The sequence below is a fragment of the Urocitellus parryii genome, chromosome 10 (genome assembly GCF_045843805.1).
Source record: "Urocitellus parryii isolate mUroPar1 chromosome 10, mUroPar1.hap1, whole genome shotgun sequence".
NCBI classification, from domain to species: Eukaryota; Metazoa; Chordata; class Mammalia; order Rodentia; family Sciuridae; genus Urocitellus; species Urocitellus parryii.
This window is the reverse complement of record NC_135540.1, coordinates 14,705,513-14,725,245: the sequence shown is the minus strand read 5'-3', so window position 1 is coordinate 14,725,245 and position 19,733 is coordinate 14,705,513. Positions and strand designations below refer to the sequence as shown.

The 19,733-nt window shown below is 36.3% G+C and overlaps 1 protein-coding gene across 1 annotated transcript in view; it reads left to right on the top strand.

Annotated features, from left to right (window-relative positions):
- Positions 1-1,082: 1,082 nt before the first annotated feature.
- Slc7a11 (solute carrier family 7 member 11) overlaps positions 1,083-19,733 on the top strand; it is a 64,917-nt gene continuing 46,266 nt past the window's right edge. Inside the window, exons 1-4 of the mRNA XM_026386192.2 lie at positions 1,083-1,359; positions 5,565-5,691; positions 9,419-9,534; positions 17,575-17,700. Coding sequence (XP_026241977.2) covers positions 1,083-1,359; positions 5,565-5,691; positions 9,419-9,534; positions 17,575-17,700 — 646 coding nt within the window. The remainder of the gene's footprint in view (positions 1,360-5,564; positions 5,692-9,418; positions 9,535-17,574; positions 17,701-19,733) is intronic.

Below are 19,733 nucleotides of genomic sequence, written 5' to 3'. Positions count from 1 at the left end.
ATGGACACTGTCATGGAAGGAACAACATGCAAATGAAAATCTGTTATCTTCTACTTACTTTAGGATATCACCTACTGCTGATGAGAATCAGAAAATGACTATTTTCTGAAGTCGCTGTGATTTTTAAATTTGTGACACTCAGATGATAATTTTAAATAGTGCTTTAGTATGAGGTGTAAGAAATAAAATAATTTTGTCTTTTAATGTTGGTTAAGATTTACACTTGTAATGCATGTACAGGCAGAATTTACACAGTGTAGACTCTTTCTAACTCTGTAAATACATAGAATTAATTGTGTTGCTAGGATACACAAAATAAAAAAAAATAAAATCAGTATGATATATATTACGAAATCTAAATTTTGTTTCTATAAACAATGCAGCTTCTAGGTGCTTTCGATTAACAAGTTGTGTGTGAAAAATGTTTTATACGTGAGTTAGAGGGAAAAAAAAAACTCTTTAAAACTAAGTCATCATTTCCTGTTTCATTTTTCATTTTCTTTTGGCTCGCAAGGCTTTCCTCTCTCAACAGGAGTTACTTAAAGTCTGTGAGAAGATCTGTTCTGAGTGGACTTCTTCTGGATTGGTTAAGATCTCTTTTAAGTGTGTGCTTTGTTCTCGGAAAAGCTTAGGTCGGTGAAGCAACATGCTGCTACTGTTTGAAAAAAAAAAAAAAAAAAAAAAAGCTGAGTAATGCTGGAGGCTTCTCCGGTGGCTGATGCAAACCTGGAGAATTTGCATCATCATGTAGCTGGAGTAAATTGGTGTGACAGGCGGGAGCTTAAATACAAGCCCATGAGGAAGCTGAGCTGCTTCGCTAGGCTAGGGCGGCGGAGCCCGGGCGGCAGCCACGGTGCTGGGACCTGGAGCAGGGACCAAGAGCCCCGGGAACACACAGGTGCCCGAGAGTCATTCGAGCGCTTTGAAGGATAAAATAACACCTTTGAGTTTTTCACCTGTGAACACAATAGCGCTGAGACCCTCTGAAAGCAGAGAGGAGGAGACCGATCAGTCACCCCCAGAGACACTAAAAGTTTTGCTTTTTCTTCCCCTGTTCGATTTTTGCCCCGAGTGTCACTACTATGGTCAGAAAGCCCGTGGTGGCCACTATCTCCAAAGGAGGCTACCTGCAGGGAAATGGGAAGGGGGCGCTGCCCTCCGCGGGGGGCAGCGAGCCCCCGGGGCCGGAGAAAGTGGTGCTGAAGAAGAAGATCACGCTGCTGAGGGGCATCTCCATCATCACCGGCACCATCATCGGAGCCGGGATCTTCATCTCCCCCAAGGGCGTGCTGCAGAACACCGGCAGCGTGGGACTGTCGCTCATCATCTGGACCGCCTGTGGGGTCCTGTCCCTCTTTGGTGAGTGCACCTCCTTCTCTGGGACGCGTGTGGACGTGGGGCTGGAAAGTTTTGGTCTCCGGGAAAGCGAAAGATAGTTATCGAAGAGTAAATGAATGGCAAGAGCTACATGGATTTTTCTTTTCTTTTTCCCCCCTCTTGTCTGGGTTTGTGAACTAGGCACACACAGTGCTCCTGGTTGGCGTGATCCTGAATGCTCTCAGATTGCTTCCTGCAGGCTATATCCTCTTCTCTTTCTGACCCAAACAGACTCTTTTCTGACTTTCCCTGGGCTGAGGAAAGCAAAAAGTTAACTTTGATGACCCAGAAAATACACGCGGACTCTCTGTGCCGGGCAGCGGTGCTTGGCTGGGTCTGTTGGGGGCGTTCTGGCAGCTGGGTGGCTACAAGAAACACCTGTGGGCTGACACCTGGCACGGCCTTTCAGAGGCAGGACTCAGTCTTCACCGAAGTCTTACTGACTTTTTATTAGCAGAACAAATGCGTGGCAGTCTCTTCCTTCAGAATTTTTTTAGGTCCATGTGCTTGTCAGTTCCAAACTTTCAAATACCTGGACATGGAAAGATGTGTGATGGACAGAACTCAATTCAATCACAAATCGAGAATATTGCAATGGCCTCAACACATTTCAAGACATTTTTTTAAAAAATTCATAACATCTATAAACACTTGCAATATAAGTTTAAAAACTGCAGTTGGATGTTAGTTTTCTGTACTTGCCAAGATCTGTCTTTCTCATCTGATTTATTTCACTTGGTCTCCACCTGTTCACTGAATTGATCTGAAGAGAACTGGTACAAGAAGTATAATTATTATTATTTTTTTCAAAATATATTTCTCTTATATTGATTTGAGAATTAAAATTAAAGAGAAAATAAATGCCTTCTCATCGGGTGATCGAATTACTACAAAGCTACCTGAATTAATTACAAAGGCGACAAAAGCTGGCGAATTGTTAAAAAAAAAATGACTTATGCTATGGGGTAGATGTCTAAGATATATTTGCTCTCTTTGGAACATACTGTGCTTAGATTTCAAAAGATACTACAGTTTATAGTTACTAACTCTTTGTTCTAACACTAAGACCAAGTGCTTAACTCTTGGTTGGTCCTCTGTGTACCAATCCATTCATTCCTTCTGCGCAGGTCCTGTGATGGCTGGGGCAGTCATCTAGAAGACTCAGGTTTCCATTTTTAGGAAGAAGGTGTTTTAAATAAAGTCTGTTAAAGCAAAGTCTTAGTATAGAAAGATCCTTAGAGGAATTATTTTTGTTGGTTTTAAGAGTTTGTGGTATTATTTATGTGAATAAATTGTACTTCTTAAACCATTTATTTCATCACAGTTGTATATCATTATTTTCCCATTATTACTTTTCATCCTTGCCAAATACTTTGGAGTCATATGATGATGAAAAACCCTGATAGAACCCTTAGCTACTATTAATATTAAATGGTTCTGGCAAATGCAGTATATAGGTAAACAAAGAGAAACCCAACTGCGGATGATCTTTAACATGACTTTGTGCACCCCCAAGCCTTTGCTCTTTCTATAGCACATGGGGTATTTAGAATAAATCAATATGTAATTAGAATGACAACCCTCTCCTGGTCTTTGCAAACTCATGCACTTGCAGTCCCCACTACATGACTCAGTTTTTGCACGCAATAAAAGTTTACTCATATGTAATTTAAAAAAAAAAACACTGAGTACTAAATGGGTAAAAGGGATGTTGACTTTTATGGTGAAAATATGCTGACTCATAATATCTTGTGCAGAAGGTTAAAAAAAAAAAAAACCTCTAAGGGGAGTGTAGCATAGCTAAGGTTACACTGGACCTGATATTTTTGATTAGTAATTGCAGGAAATGTGCTCTTGTGTTAATCAACTTGTTCATATTTGCATGGCATTTTCCACTTAAACTATTAGTATCTCTCAGGAATGCCTCCCTAAAAGCAAAGCAAAACTAGGACTAAGAGTCAAGAATTGGTAGGTGTAAGGCTGGGGCTGGGGCTCAGCAGTAGTGCACTTGCTTGTCACGTGTGAGGCACTGGGTTTGATGCTCAACACCACATATAAATAAAATAAAGATATATCAACAACGAAAAAAAGAAAAAAATAATTCGTAGGTATATAGATGGTCTCCTACTTACAATGGTTCAACTTATTATTTTTAACCTTACAATAGTGTATAATAATAATAAATTTTTTGTTAGATGATTTTGCCCAACTGTAGGCAAATGTTAAGTATCCTGATCACCTTTAAGGTAAGCTAGTCAAAGCTATGGTGTTCAGTATTTTCAACTTAAGATGGGTTTGGGGATATAACCCCTCTGCAAGTGAAGAAGCATCTGTATTTGATTTACAACTTTTTTTTTTTTTTAATGCCAGGGTCAATACATGGATTTTTTTTTTTTTTAAATCCTGTTTTGAACCTTTTTCATCTGGGCAAAATGGTTATGGAACTTGAGACCTTTAAATGAAAATCTCATTTCCCCAGAATTCAATTTAAACCTAGGGCAACCATACTGGAGTTTCAGCAAAGCATAGCAAGGTCCAGGTATTGATTCTCTGACAATAAATTCCGAGGTACTTAAGGCTGTTTCCAATAACATTTTATATTGGATGCTTTTCTAGACCGCTGACAAACATGGTAGCTTTTCCCAATAGAAGGTGAATTGCAGCTGGTATAATTAGTTACAAATAGACAACATCTATCAGTGATCCCTGAATATTCATCTGCAGACTAGTTATGTAAGAATGATCCATGGGAATTTTTGAATCCCTCTTTTGGTGAGTCTGGACTCTCTTGCTTAGAGGCTACATCTAGAGTATCATCCTATAGTCTGCTTTTCATTTGATTGTTTTTGCATTAAAAAAAGAATTTCCACAAGAGTTTTTGGACTGATGAGCATTAGAAATCGTTTGGAATGGAAATACTGTATTAAAGAGAAGGATCAGATTAGGGGTGATTGGCACATGTTTCATAACTACCTCTGAACAAAGAAAAGTTTATTATAAATTTCATTGGTTTAAGGATGTGTAGCACACAATCTACAGACTACAATAAAATTTATAATACTCTTTACTGTAAATTAAAAAAAAAAAGAATTTCCTAGGTGATTCTGGTAATGTGAGGTTCAGGAATCAGATAAGTGATACTAAGATTTCACTGAATATCCAAATTATATTTATGTTGGACAGGTCTGTGTGAAGTACTCCTGATAAATGGTAACTTTCTGCATGAATAGCTTCTGAAGATGCTCAGGCAAACTTAGCAGTATAGATAGAACTTTTCACTTGACATTAAGATCTATTTTTCATTCTCTTGATAATTAGTTGCTGAAATTGATAAGTATAGCGGTATTTCACGTGTGGTTTGCTGTGTTTCAGGCCCAGTGCTCTCTCTGGCAACCATTTTCACAAACACACAGCATTCTTGGGAGGTAAAAATGGAGATTTCCATTCCATAGGGAATGAAACTGAGCCTTGGGGAAGTTACATAATTTGCCCAATTCCATGGGAGTTGTATTACTAAATGTTACTATTTAGTTTGTACTTACTTTCACCTATATTAATGTACATGACAGCATCTCTTTTTTAAGAAAGTATATATACTTTCAACCATCCAGAGTGTACGCTTCAGAAATGCCCAGGATGACCTTTCCCACAAACAGAACACTGCAGAATTTGTTGTATTGACAAACTATATCATGCAAATTAAATGAAGTCTTGCAAGGGTTATAGTCCACATTTTGATGAAGAACAGATAACTCTTACTTACATTAATTTGCTACAGAAACATCATTTGTTAAAAGAGCTCTTCACATAATGAGGTCAGTTTGGGATAATTACTTGTCTTGTATGTGGTTATGCTTTTCAAAAAAACAGGTCAGTACTACTGACATCTATCTTCTCTTTTTCCTTTTGCTCCCAGGTTTTTCCAACTCCAAATTCTGAATCATATGATATTGTTTAGAAGTTCATGTTTACCATTTTAAGTAAAATGACATTGTTCAAATAGAATGAAGTAGGTCTCCAATGTGAGGAAGTTCCAAGAGGAACTTGCTAAGTCTCAGCAATTAGATGACGTCATTTCAGACTCAAGTAGTTACTTTGCACGCAACATTAGCGTCAGTAAGAATTCTACCACTAGTTGGCCTGATTATGTATTAAATTTCTACCTTTTTATTATAACTGTTTCACAGGAGCCTTGTCCTATGCTGAATTGGGAACAAGCATAAAGAAATCTGGAGGTCATTATACATATATTCTGGAAGTGTTTGGCCCATTACTAGCCTTTGTGCGAGTCTGGGTGGAACTGCTCATAATACGGTAAGAACATAAGAAAAAAATAAGGAAAAATAAACCTCAGTCATCCTATTCTTCTGAGTGACTTGATTATTTTTAACTCATCAGAAATATGTATTTCATGTGCCTATGTTGTAAATGTGTATACTCAGCAGAGAACCTGTGATACATTACCTTTCTGGATTGACATTGTTAGTGTAGTTCTATCATTGGTAGTGGTTCAACAACACCACCAGACTTTTAAAGTACTGCTTACCTTTAATCTTTGATTATTCTCTTTTACTTTTCTAGGATAGATGCTTATTTGAAAAGATATGAAGCATCAAAATCCACCTTGATAAGTCTTACCTTTTGATTGACCAGGCACAATCAAATAGGACAGGAATTGGAATTGTAGATTATAACATGAAGTTATTTAACTTTACTCTATTTTTATGACTAAGAAACATCTGTGCCTGAAAACAGTATCAGCAAATCTTATTCTTTAAAAAATTAAGTTTACATACCATAAATGACTCACTTCCTCACATAAACAGACCAGTGAACTGTAGTTGCGAAAATCTTTTGATTTTATTGTTGTAGGAATGTGTTCCCCTTCCTGATCTTCTTGGCACCAAATAATGCTAAGTCACTCTGAATAGCAGCTTTCCTTCGGCTTTGTGGGAGACTTATGATGTCATAAGAGTGTCACAGTCCCTTAAAGCTACTGCCTCATAGGATGTGACTTGCACTTTCTGATTAAAAAGCTTAATAGAAATAAGGAGGGAAACTTGCTCTTACTGTATACTTATCAAACATACATAGCTGAGAGCTAATGGGAGCTTTTATTCTGTCATTTACAGTAAATGGCAAATGCAGAGCTAATGAATACCCATTAACACTAATCATGATCTTTATGGTGTTAGGAGTCTCTTTTCAAACAAAGGGCTTCAGAGTAGAACAAACTTCAATGGCAAGTCAGTCTATTCTCATTGCAAACATTTCTGCATTACTTAAAACTTCTTATAATAAAATAATGATAAAGGAGTATTTTATTTCTTTTCTCAGGTCCCCTTACCTGGGATGTACCTTCTGTTCCTTTCTGATTATCTGAGGCATACACTCTTACAGGGCCAACTTATGTCTTATCTTTTTCATAGATAATTGCATGTTTATTCTAGTGGACAGTGTTTCTTTCATCTCTTAAATCTTCTGAAAGATGTGGTCTCTGCTTCTCACCTAACAATGAACTCAGCACCTGGTATTTTTTGACTCAGTATTTCAGGTGACTGTGTTCTGTTTCCCTGTATAAATTGCAAACGTTTCAAAAATATAAACCCAGGTTTTAACACTTTTTGTAGCTCTTTTTTTCCCCCCTTCTTGTAACTCTTATACTACTTATATGAGTGCCCTGTATATATTGGATATAAATTGATACCTTAGATTCCTGTCCCTCTTCAGCATGCATTTGCTGTGTAACTTTGGCTAATTGCTTGGTATTCTTATAAGCATGATCATTCCATTTGCAGTTGCACAGATATGGTGCTCATTCATTAATTTATTCATTTCACAAACTGCTACCGAATGGTGAATGGCAAGATAAAGATATCTAAATTGGAATGAGTCACAATTTCTACTCTCAAATAACTGATAAATAGATGCTGTTTTAATTTTGAAAAAACTGCTTTACAGTGTGTGTGTGTGTGTGTACAGAGAAAATGACCTAGATAAATTCTAGAAGCTTTTCAATGTGTGTGTGTGTGTGTGTGTGTGTATGTGTACCAAGATATATATAGGTTAGTCATACAGGACTCCTATCAATGGAGTGATCTGTCAAATAGGCAGAAAACAAATGACTTGAGGAGACACAAGATACCTAAATAATTAGTTGTTCTTTTCTTTTACTAATACCCATGATACCAATATATTTCTTATTAAAATTATACATTAAGTTACCATTGCCAGAAATAATCTGTAAAACACATTCAAGGAAAGAAAAATCACCCAACAGTACATAGCATGACTCATTAAACTGAACTCAATCCTTCACAATATATTCAATATGTATTGTTCCTAATCCATGGCACACATTGCATTAAACAATAGGGGAAGAGTGGTTATTCAGGTAGAATAACTTTGTGCCCATAGAATTCAGGGTCAAGTGGGGGAATGGTTATCTATCAGGTAATCAAATAAGTGAATGATAAGAAGATATGGAAGAGAAATCAGGATTCAGTAAGAGTGTACTCTGGGGAGGCCTGACTCAGACAGAGGGTTAGAGAAGCTTCTCCGAACCAAGAACAAGTAAACCAAGATCTGGGCTGGGGACGTCCCTCAGTGATGGAGTACTTGTCGAGCATGTACAAGGGTTTGATTCCCAGTACTGCAGATAAAAAGAAACCAAAATCTGAAGTATAAAATATGGCCAGTGAGTTGAAGAGGCTCCAGGCAGAAGAAAAGAGATTTGGATCTCTCTAGTGGGAGGGAGCTGAATGAGGCCTTGAATACAATACAAAGCATTTCCATGTATCCACAGCACATTTTGAAAGTGTTAAAATGACATGATCAGATTTTAATTTGCACATTAAAATTTTTAATAAATGATGAAGAACAGGAAAAATAGTGTCATTTGGAGGAAAGAGGAGAGGGTCTCTAGGAAAAGAAGAAAATCATGAAATTTATGGTGCTATCTGGCACCCAAGTCAAGGTTGGAAACACAGAATGGTGGTGGGTTTCCTGATAATCTGGATCCGGCCTGGGCATTAGGTGACCAGAAGAAAGAGAAGCTGAAGGGGAAATTAGATGATGCATGTGTATGGAAAGAATATGCATTCATGTATAAATATGAGTACAATGGAAAAGTGTGTGTGATTTTCTCTTTCAAATATTTGAAGAATTAAACTAGAATAGTTTATTACCTGTGTTGCTATATACCATTCTGTGTTTCCAACCTTGACTTGGGAACCGGATAGCACCATAAATTTCATGATTTCCTTCTTTTCTTTGAGACCTTTCTCTCTTTGTGTGGAATTAAGAACAATCAGTTTGTTTTGAGGTTTTGTACTAGAAAGACAAGAAAAAAAACAATGCTAAGTATTTAGGCATGAATTTGCATTAATTTGCAAGGAACACTTATGAATGCTGATTTTTTTTTTTTTAGGTTGAATTTCGTATTCCTTCTTCTCACTATACTCCACTCCATTAGATCTATGCCATTAACAAATTCATACCATAGCTTGAGTTTTATTACAGACTTAAAAGAGAATGAAGACCAGTTCTTATAAGGAAGGCCCAGTCAGGGTCTCATATAATAACTTAAATTTTTATTTGTATTTGATTTTTTTAAACTTTTATTTATTTTTGGTAGTTGTAGATGGACAGAATGCCTTTATTTTATTTGTTTATTTTTGTGTGCTGCGAAGGATCGAACCCAGTGCCTCACACATGCTAGGCAAGCACTCTGCCACTGAGCTACAGCCCCAGCCCTAATGTAAATTTTTAAAGAAAAGTATCAAATGTTGGGAGAGCAGGGACAAAGTTGATAGTTCCCAGCCTTGCTCTCAAGGCTGTTTCAGAATAGCCACCAATGTTACAGGCACTGTGACATTTGGAACGCCTAAGTAAACCTAATGAAATATGGAATTCTTAAATTATAGACTTTCATTTTAAACACATTCTCTAAGTAGTAACACCTTCAGATAGAAAACTTGAACTGAAAATGCTGTTCATTTTTTTCCCTATAGTTAACCTAAATATATAAAAATCTGTTTAGCCCTGCAGCTACAGCTGTGATATCCCTGGCATTTGGACGCTACATCCTGGAACCGTTTTTTATTCAGTGTGAAATTCCTGAACTGGCAATCAAGCTCGTTACAGCTGTGGGTATAAGTGAGTATCACAGGTATAAACATGGGAGAGAAGAAAAGGCTTGTGCACAAAGTCTCTTTAGACGTTTTGTCTAGTGGCACTGTTCCCCAAATTATCTTCTTTTTTTGCTTACTGTTCCAAATGTGTGCCGGAAAACAGAAAAAAGAAGGCAGATTTGGAGTGGTCTCTGCTATTACCTTCTATGTCAGTTTGGCATTGGGTTGATATATACGATGGCCAATCTTTCAAAATAGACAAACAAAAATCACTTTGACAGTAAAATATTTAGTAGGTTGTACTTAAAAAGAGATTAAAGGAAGAAAACCCAATTATTTTGTAGATCTTTGTGAGTTGGAAATCATTCTACCTCCATGAAATATTGAATCCTAACTCATCCATGATCATGGAGTTCTGTTTCTATGTTGGGTGTGTCTGCTGCAGACGATTTACAGTGTTAGAGGCTGCCATCTCAGGGTCATAGTTTTTGATGCCTATTATTGGCCATGGTAAGAATTTTCTTTAAAGATTTTATAATTACTAGCACAATAGGAGATTTCTTTACAAGCTTCAAATTAGGAAGTTACTCATTTTTTTTTATCAGTGTGAATAGATTTTAGAAACTGAAAAAAAAGAGCAAGAGTCTCATGAACAAAATTAGCTAGGTGATAATGAAATCAAATCTGACTCTAACATCCTATCAGATCCCAAATACCAAATCCTTGAATGTCATGGGAGAGGATAACTTAATTCTTAATCATTTTGTTGTTTTAAGAATCAATTTGATTTAAATTTTAACAACTCAGAAATAGAGAGCTATATATGAATAACCGAATTTCATACTCATGGAAAAATGTTTAGGTGGTTTCTCTAAGGTGCTTCGATAGAACAATAAAAAGAACAGTGCATTTTTGACGACAGGTAAGTGGTTAGTTTGCAGGAGAGCATTAGGAATTTCATATAGAAATGTCTCAGATGCTAGATATATATATGTCTCTGAATTTAATAGGCTCATAGTGCATTTCCTAATTTGTCTTGCAAACATGTACACAGCTCTGTTCTTCTGTGAGAACTCTGAAAAGAAAATTCCTCCAAGTTGACATTTTTCTCATTCTGGGGTGGTAGTGGTGTACCTACTTAATCATTGTGCCTTTAATAAACTCTACAGACACGAAGGCACGTCACTGTACCATTCTTTACTCAGTATTCTCAGTAAATCATGCCAGTCTTATAAGGTGTTGTGCAGATTAAGCGACAATGAATGAGACAATATATGTGAAGTGTTTGGGTAATGCTTGCAATTTACTAAGAACACAATACAAATGGTAGCTATTTATGCTTTTTTTTTTTTTTTTAAGTCATTGGAACTTCCATGAGATTAGGGACTTTAACATGGTTGTATTTCCAGCCCCTCACACAACTCCCAGCATGTGCTCAATAATTCTCCGCTCCTGATTGATTTTTATAAGACGAAGTCCAAGAATTGTTTCTCTTCTCTAGCAGAAAGGTCTATAGTCTGTATACTTGTTAACTCTGGAAGGTTGCATAGCTTCAATTACCTCAAGCAGTAGGGGAATTGCTAGTAAAATGAAATAGTTTGCTTGATAAGATGTTCAGATCTAGCACCGTGAGATTCTGTGGGACGAACCATCTAAACAGTGGCTCACCAGAACAAACAACCTGGAAGTGGAACTTAAATGTCACCATTTCTTAGTAATGTGATCTTGGGCTAATTATTAAACTTCTTTAAGCTTCAGTTTTATTTGTTGGTGAAAGGCCTGTGAAAAGATAATTAATCTTGAATGATTGTAGGGAAATGAAATTAAGTTAGATTTTTAAGACTTTGAACAGAGTACTTTGCCCACAGGAGATTCTTGATAAAGCTGGTATTCGACTAAGAGATTAGACTAACAGCCATTTTTATGCCCACAATATTCTTGTCCCCTAAATGTCTAAGACAGAATCATATCACAGTTAACATATGAAAATTGAGAAGAGAAAGAGTAGTATTTTTGAGAGCTATGTAAATTAGTAATCAAAGTTATTAAAAGCTACAAACAGAAGTCTTAAATCATAACCTATTTGTCTGTTTACAAATCTACAAACTTTGGCTGCTTTGGGCATGAAATTAGATGGTTAGTGATGATATATTTCTAGTTTTGTAAACTTAGATGACTTTCTTTTTTCTTTTTGTGGTGCTGGGGATCAAACTCAGGGCCTTGTGCATGCAAGACAAACACTCTACCCATTAAGCTATATCCCCAGCCCCTAGATAACTCTTCTATTTATCTAAGTTCCATTAAACTTTTTAAAGGGGAAATTTGTATTTTGGGAGATCAAATGGAAACTGTTTTTTTTTAAGTAAAGCAATTAGGAAAAAGGATAACCATGTGGGTTTTAGAAAACATCTATAGAAGAGTTTGGTGATAGAGTAGTTAGCAAAAAACCTGAGTAACTCTTGGATAAATTTAGACACATCCTTCTATTTTTGCCACTTGTTATAATACTAGCTTTTGAAATATTTTGTAAGATAAGCCTTTGTAAGCTTGAGCTTCTGACAAGGCCATGTGTTCCAACACCAGAGCACAAAAAGGGAAAACAGAAGGAATATTCCTGGACTCAGCAGGAAGTAATTTAAATCAATGGGCTAATTGGGTAAGTCAAACTGCCTTTAAGAAGAATTTGTTAATGGAGCAACAGGGGGTTAGATGGAAATAGAGAAAGAGAAATTTACCTGGGGGCAAATCTCTGCACCCTTTATTTTTCAAAGTGAACTATTGGTGGTTTTCTGTCTGTTAGGGGTGGGAGGTTACTGAGATGTAGAAAATAGTTTGATTGTATGAATCCCTACCCTATGTTCCTTGAGGGAAAGAAGGAGTTTAAAATCTCTAGTTAAAGATAGAAAAAGGTCAATCCTGAAGGGTCTTGTTATATCATAGTTAGAGTTTCAAATTTTGTGAAATATTAACCAACCATTGGAGAAATGATAGTGGATTGCGTGTGGGGAGCTAACTGAATGCTAATTTAAGCTCATTAAAAAAAAATATCCTATGTCACTTCTGTCAGATCAATAAAGATGGAAAGTTTTGGCTTATCTAAAATTCTGTCCTTTCTGGTAAACATGTCAGGCACATGTAAGTTTCACTGGAAAATCCCATTTGTTCACATTTAGTGGCTCTCTGATAACCCAATATGACATTACCCCATTTACCTTCCACAGAACACCATTTCTTTTCACTGCTCTTGTTGGTCTAATGAGCACTGAAGTATGTTCAATATCTAAATCATTGAGTCTCCTAAAACTAGGCCCCATGGACGTATACACTTGAATGGCAAAGCATTATCATAAAAAAACTTCTTAAGATGTGAGATCTAGTCCCAGATCTATCCCTAACAACCCTCTCCGGGTCTCAATTCCTTTGCTAGTTTATTTTATATAGATGAGTTAAGAACTGCATCCCCTTCTCAGATCTTGTGGGAGAAATTAGGAGGAGAAAACAAAATAACATTTATATTGCATTGTGGAAAACAGACAGTTCTGCAAATGTATAGCCTTGTTTTCCTTTTCAAAACTGTGTTTTCCTGACATGGTTAAATTGCATGACAAAAAGATTCCAGAACTAGTTGTGTGTCAGCATTTCAAATACAGCATGTGGGACGGCTCTTTGAATCTTCTGGAATCTGGGTGGACCTACTCCTTCCCTACTGTAACTGAATTACCCACACAATCAATTCCTAGGTGGAAGATGTGCACAGTACTAAAATATACAAATGCTATGGACCAACAGCCATGTCCTGCAGGAGGATGATAAGTAAAATGTGACATGGAAGTGTCCTGAGGTCCCAGCTAAGGTAAAAATGTACCTAGGCAGAGAGGAAGAGCCACCATGAGAGTTTGAAAGAACTGTGTGTACTGGTGAGATCACATACAACTTTGAAGTATTATCTCCTTCTTTGAGCCGTGAGTAATGGTAAAAGTGTGGGCTCCAGAGTTAGCCCACCTGGTTTCCAATCTTATCTTTACACTTACCGCCTAAGTGCACATAGGCAAGTAAAACAGTATCTTGAGTCTCAGCTGCTTATCAGAAAAATAAGGCCAAGATTAAGCAACCATGTCATAGACAGAAGGATGAAATAACATTATCTATGTATAAAGTTCTTGTACAACATTGGCCATAATAGTATACATTTATTTGATGTTCACCATTTTTATTTCTGATTGTGAGATCTTAAAATACAGACTGGTTCTCTGAAATTAATGCATCCAGAAAGTGCATGCTAACTAACAAAGAACAAGAGGAAACCCAAGCAGCCACTACAAAAAAGCAATACAACTACCCACTTTATCTCACCAGGTAACCTATATACACAGCATTCATATATTTTATCAGTTTAGCATGAAGCAGTCAGAAGCCAAAAAGAATCTGAACTGGTGAGAAAACCCAATATATCCAGACTCTCTAATCTCTCTCTTCAAACCCAACTTGAATTATGGAGCATGCAGAAAGAAATACTTTCCCGTCCTTAAATCACAGTGTCAATCCTTAACATTCCCCTAAACATCCTCTTCAAATACAGCTCCCTTCAAATATGTATTTCTTATCTCCAGGATTTATAGATGTGGCTTTCGTTGCTGCATTTCACTTCTTAGAAAACTGCATCATAAATAAGCAAATAAAAAGTACATGTCCCTGTATTTTTATTTTGGAAATTTGAGGCAAGCAAAAAAAAAAAAAAAAAAATCCAAACGGATATAATTATTTCCTCATGTGTGAAATTAGCAATTACTCAAAGGAAGGGAAGCTAGGGCCAGAGAACTGGCTCAGATTTCTTTTATTATCACAATATGTTTAGATAGCATGTATTTAAAAAAAAAAGTAGATATTGTTTATTTCAGAAACTCAGAAAGCTCTTGCATTTTGTGAATCCCAAATCCCTGTTCAATATTGTTTGATAAGCAACATACACTGTCTTAGATTTGCTGTACAGACTTGTGATAAAGCAGCAGTTCTGGCCACTTGAGAAACTTTAGGGCTCTGCACTGGCTCTTTTGCATGTTAGGCTGTACCTTCAGGGCCAAAGAGGTACACCTCAGCTGGAATTTGGTGCACCAAATAAGGAGTGCAATGCCTGTAAGCTTTCTCAAAATCCTGTGAAAACAGGATTTTGAGAAAGCTTTGAGAAAAACCAGACTTAACCAGAATTTTTGTTTCAGTTGTTTAAGAAAAGAGCAAGATGTGATCATCATCAATTCATGAGAATGACTTGATTTGGGCCTCCCTTTGCCTAAGAAAACTATTTCTATTTTGTAAATAGAAAAGAAAATCCCAAATACTTATTTTGTTTTTCTATTTCAGTAGGCATTACTAACTACTTACACTCTTTTGAAGATTAACAGATCCTTTTTTCTCTTTTCAACTATATAGTGGCTAGATGTTCCTAAAATCAGAATGGCCTTTCGTCCTTCCTTCCCTTTTTTCCTTCTTTCTTTTCTTCCTATCACCTCTTTTCCACTTTCTCCACCCTTCTCTTTTCTACTGGGGTGTCCTTGCAGAGGCAGAGAGCGCCTTTGGTTTGGGGAGCTCTGTTTAAAAGAAAACAGAACTCTTTTGTTGCTAGTGGGAACAGGAGATCATTTTTTTTTTTCACTTTCTTGCCAACGTTGAGCCTCCTTAATTAAAAAAAATAATAGTAATTTTCATGTGATGGCTCATTTATCACATGGACATTTGCATAGAAACAGATCGCTGGATGATGGAGAGGCCAGTAGAATTGCAGTAGATTACTTTCAGTATGGAAGTGATTTTTATTAGGGAGAGAGAGAGAGCTAATATTATTTATTTTTTGTCATTCCTAATAAAACAGCAGCACCTTTTGCCATTGACAATGGACCTATCTAATCTTTTCTGTCTGGGGCTTCAAATGTAGAGGAGGTATCTTCCCTGAGGCTTTGGTCATTCCAATCATGCTCCCCAGTAACTCCTTTAAAATACTTCCTCATTACTAACTTCCTATTTTACTTTCTATAGAGTCTTTGGATCCTTTATTTTTTTCCAGTGTATGAATTATTTTAAAAATGAAATTTATTTATGGATCTATTTATTAACAAAAATTCCATCTTTACAGAGGTATTCACAAAATTATTTTGTATAGTTTTTTTTTTTTTTTTTCTTTTGGGTGGTGTTGCTGGGGATTGTACCTAGGGCCTCATGCATATTAGGCAAAAGCTTACCAGGGAGCTACATTCCTGTCTGTATATAGGTTTTATGCGGTGTTTACCATCAAGTAACACATCAAGTTAGTTAATTCACTTATCACTCTATCACTTTGCCTAGTTGCTTCCTTTTTTTTTTTTTTTTTTTAATTTGCTTTGTGGTGAGAACCTTTAAGCAAATTTTCACTTTTGTTAGCTATAGTCACCAAAATTATACATTTATTATAAAATGTACTGAAATATTATTGAAAAATAAATACAGATTATTAGTATTCTATCATCTATAGATTTTGCTATTAATGTTTTGGTAAATATTCTTTCAGATGTTTTTCTTTACTTTTTTTTCTATATTTATCTATATGTCTATCTTCTTAACCTACCTGTCCATCCATCCATTCATCTATCCATCTCTCTGTAACATACTGTCTTGATCAGTAACATGTTGTAAATAACCTTTTTTTGTAATAATTATATAATTGCAATATGATTTCAAATGGCAGTATAGATTTATTAAAAGGATACACATTTAAAAGTTTAGGTTGTTTTAAAATTTGCCTTTAAGGATCTACGTTGTTTTAAAATTTTACCTTTATAAATTATGTGTTGATAACATTTCGCTAATTTATGAACACTGAAATGAGCTAATGATCAGGCAGTAAAACTGAAGAGAACTCTTATTAATGTACATAAGGAAAACTTCCAGTTGCAATTTGAATTATAAAAATTCTGTCACTGTTTTATTTCATCCCCTGAGAAATAGTTTAGACATGCATCTTTATAAAAATAATGTTTATAGATAATAACCATAAATGTCAGGAGGAGAGTAACTATTTTGATTTATTTTTGATGTCTTTGTTGATGTTGTTGTTTTGGGATTGGTTTTTGTTTGTTTGTTTTTGTTAACACTATGTAAAATAATTTGGAAAGAGCATAACATTGAAATTCACTGTCTAGTATAACCTGTCATTCCAGCTGGCTAGAGGAAGAAGGTCTTAGAGCATCTCTATACACCATGTGCCTTAGATTTCCTGAGAATACAATTCATCCATTCATTCAGCAAACATGTGTTAGTTACTTCCATGGACCAGGCATGGAACTAGATTTTGGAAAAATAGAGATGAATAACCCATGTTCTCTCTTTGAAGTTTTCATGGTCCACAAGGTGGGGTGGTGATTGCAGCTTGGGAAACTGTGGGCAACATCATTAAGAATGGGAAATTATGTTGGCTCAGGACCCAGGGTGCATCCTAATCTGAAAATTCTTATGACATTTTACTCAAGTCCTAAAATGATTGTTGGGTAGGCTAGAAGTCAACCTTTCATGTGAGAATTGTAATTAGAGAAAAACTAGAAGAAGAAGGCTGAGAGTGAAGACTAAGATCTAACTTCTCTACTTTTTACTCCTTCTTGAATGGGAGCCACTTTGGTGCCATAACCTAGAGAGGACACTGTTGCCAGGTGAAGCTAAAAAGTGAAGTTCAGCAATTTGTGCACTGTGATGGCTGCAGGATTTGGTAGTACAAGATATTTTGGTTTGATCATCAGAGCCCTACACTATACATCCATTCTTAGAGACATACGCAAAGAACAGAGAGAAATTCTGTTTAGAGGTTTTATCCAAGCTTCTAAAGTTTAGTGTGCATAAAATCACCTGGAGATTTTGTTGAAATGCAGATTTGCATTCATTAGGTCTGGGGTGGGCCCGAGATTCGGCATTTCAGCATTTCTAAAACTCTTACAGGTAATGTCAACACTGCTGGTTTGTAGACCTCTCTTTGAGTAATGAGAACCTAAGATATCTTTGTGCCCATGAGGGTTTGCCTTTTGTAACTTTGACTGTTTGTTTGCAGCTGTGGTGATGGTTCTAAATAGCATGAGTGTCAGCTGGAGTGCCCGGATCCAGATTTTCCTAACCTTTTGCAAGCTCACAGCAATTCTGATAATTATAGTCCCTGGAGTTATACAGCTAATTAAAGGTATGGACTGAAAAGTAAATGCTTTTTAAAATAGTATCTGCTTTTGATCTCTTCTAACACTAACTTTTGCTTGTACTAGCAGAATCCTTAATTAGTCTTTGCTCATGGAACTTAAACTCTAGACTGTCATCTAATTGATTTGAAAGGTTGCTACATTGGGGTGAGTTGGTATTTACTGTTGAATGGCAGCAAGAGGATTTGGGCCAAGCATTCAAACAGGGCATCAGTGAATTCTATTCATAAAAACTGGAGTGAAGATCCAAAGCAGGGAAAAATCTGCCAGTAACTTTAACTACAGATAAACGCATTCTTTCACTTTCATTTTAAAGTTGTTCAGTAGCAGTAATAAAGATGTTAAGAGAAAGATTTTTGGAGAATAATGAAAAATATTTTATATAATAATGAATATGAAAAATAATTTTATTATTTTTATTTTATTATTTTCTGGTTATTATTTTTTTCTATCTTCAGAGTGATATCCTCAGAAGAGGAGTCAGATATGTGAATGATATTCCTAAAAAACAAATATTGATGGGATGATCAAAACAGTTGTAAAAATTTAACTTCTATGGTTACGTTATTTTTCATGTAAAACTTGCTTTAGTACAGACACATCATATTTTCTGGATATTATTTAATAAGAACAGAAGTTGAGGAGGGGATGTCATTTGGAGTTTTAGTGGTTTGGGGAGAGAAGTCATATGCCATTGCTTGAATTCATTGGAAATGGTTGGCAGGGAAAGAGGTTATTTAATTGGCCATGGGCAACATAGTAGAAAATAACGGGAGAGAGAGAAGAAATTGTGAAGAGGTGACATATACCTTGGGCATGTTAAGTATTTAGTGTTTACACTGATATTGTTTGTTCCAAGAAAGGGCATTCATAGAGAAGTTCCATGACGTTGCAGAAGAACCGCAGTAAGGCAAAGGGAAATGCTAAATTCAGCCAAGTCATTGCTCTCTGTAGAGGCATCAAATAACAACAAATGTCGAAAGACTGGTCGCTCTGCAGCTGGGAAAGGGAGCAGCTGCTGTCCACTGAATAAGCCTGGTGGGAGATCTTAGAGTCCTGCTGGCAAAATCCTTCCATCTTCTCCAGCAACCTCAATCAGCTCAGAACCACACACCACGCAGACGGAATCTTCTGAGGAGACCAGTTGAGCTTGCTCTGTTAATTTCACCTCAGCCTCCACAGAGCTGGCTTGCACATATTCTGTCTCGTTCCTTGGGAATAGTAGGCCAAATAGCCTGTTCTGTTCTCACTTTCTTCTTCTGTAATGAGTTCCTTCATGGTTTGGAAAGTACAGAAATCCCTGCTCACCAATCCTGGTTTAGTTCTGGTTTAGATTCCTAGGTCAGATGGTCTACTAGATGGGACTCATTTTTTTTTTTTTTTCTTTTTCTCTTTGGTGAAATGTCAGGCATCGTAGGTAGCACTGTAGTCCTTAGTCAGTCTTAAACACTTAATTATATACGTGTATGAAAAGTGGGGTTTGACTGACCAAATGTATTGCAGGTTCCTTGAAACCACGGGTCAAAATATAGCTCTTGGGGTGTTTCTGGCAATTACAATGGAGTGATATTTTCATTAATACTTATGGCATCAATGCTTCATATGACCAGGACTCTTCCTAGTTCTCCAACAGAGAAGTCATCTGTGAATATTATCACGAAGCAAATTTGAATATCTTGGAGAGCCTTCTTAGCAGATACATTTTCTCTATTACTATAAAATTATAAAAAATCGTGATTTTCTTTGTTTCTAAACTAATCACATATTTTTTCACTCATCTGAGGCTGCAGGGGGAGAACGACTTCCCTGACACATACTGCACATTCACTTTTACTCTAATCAGATGCTGAAAATAATTGAATGTTGTGTATTCACTTATGAGGACTTGTTGATCTTTCTTTTGAATATTATGACTTTCATCTTCCCGAGACCTCTGTTATGCAGCCAAAATATTCCTGAAGTTTAGAAATAAAATGCCTCTCTTTTGTAGCACTCACAAAATGGCACTTTTGAAGGCCTG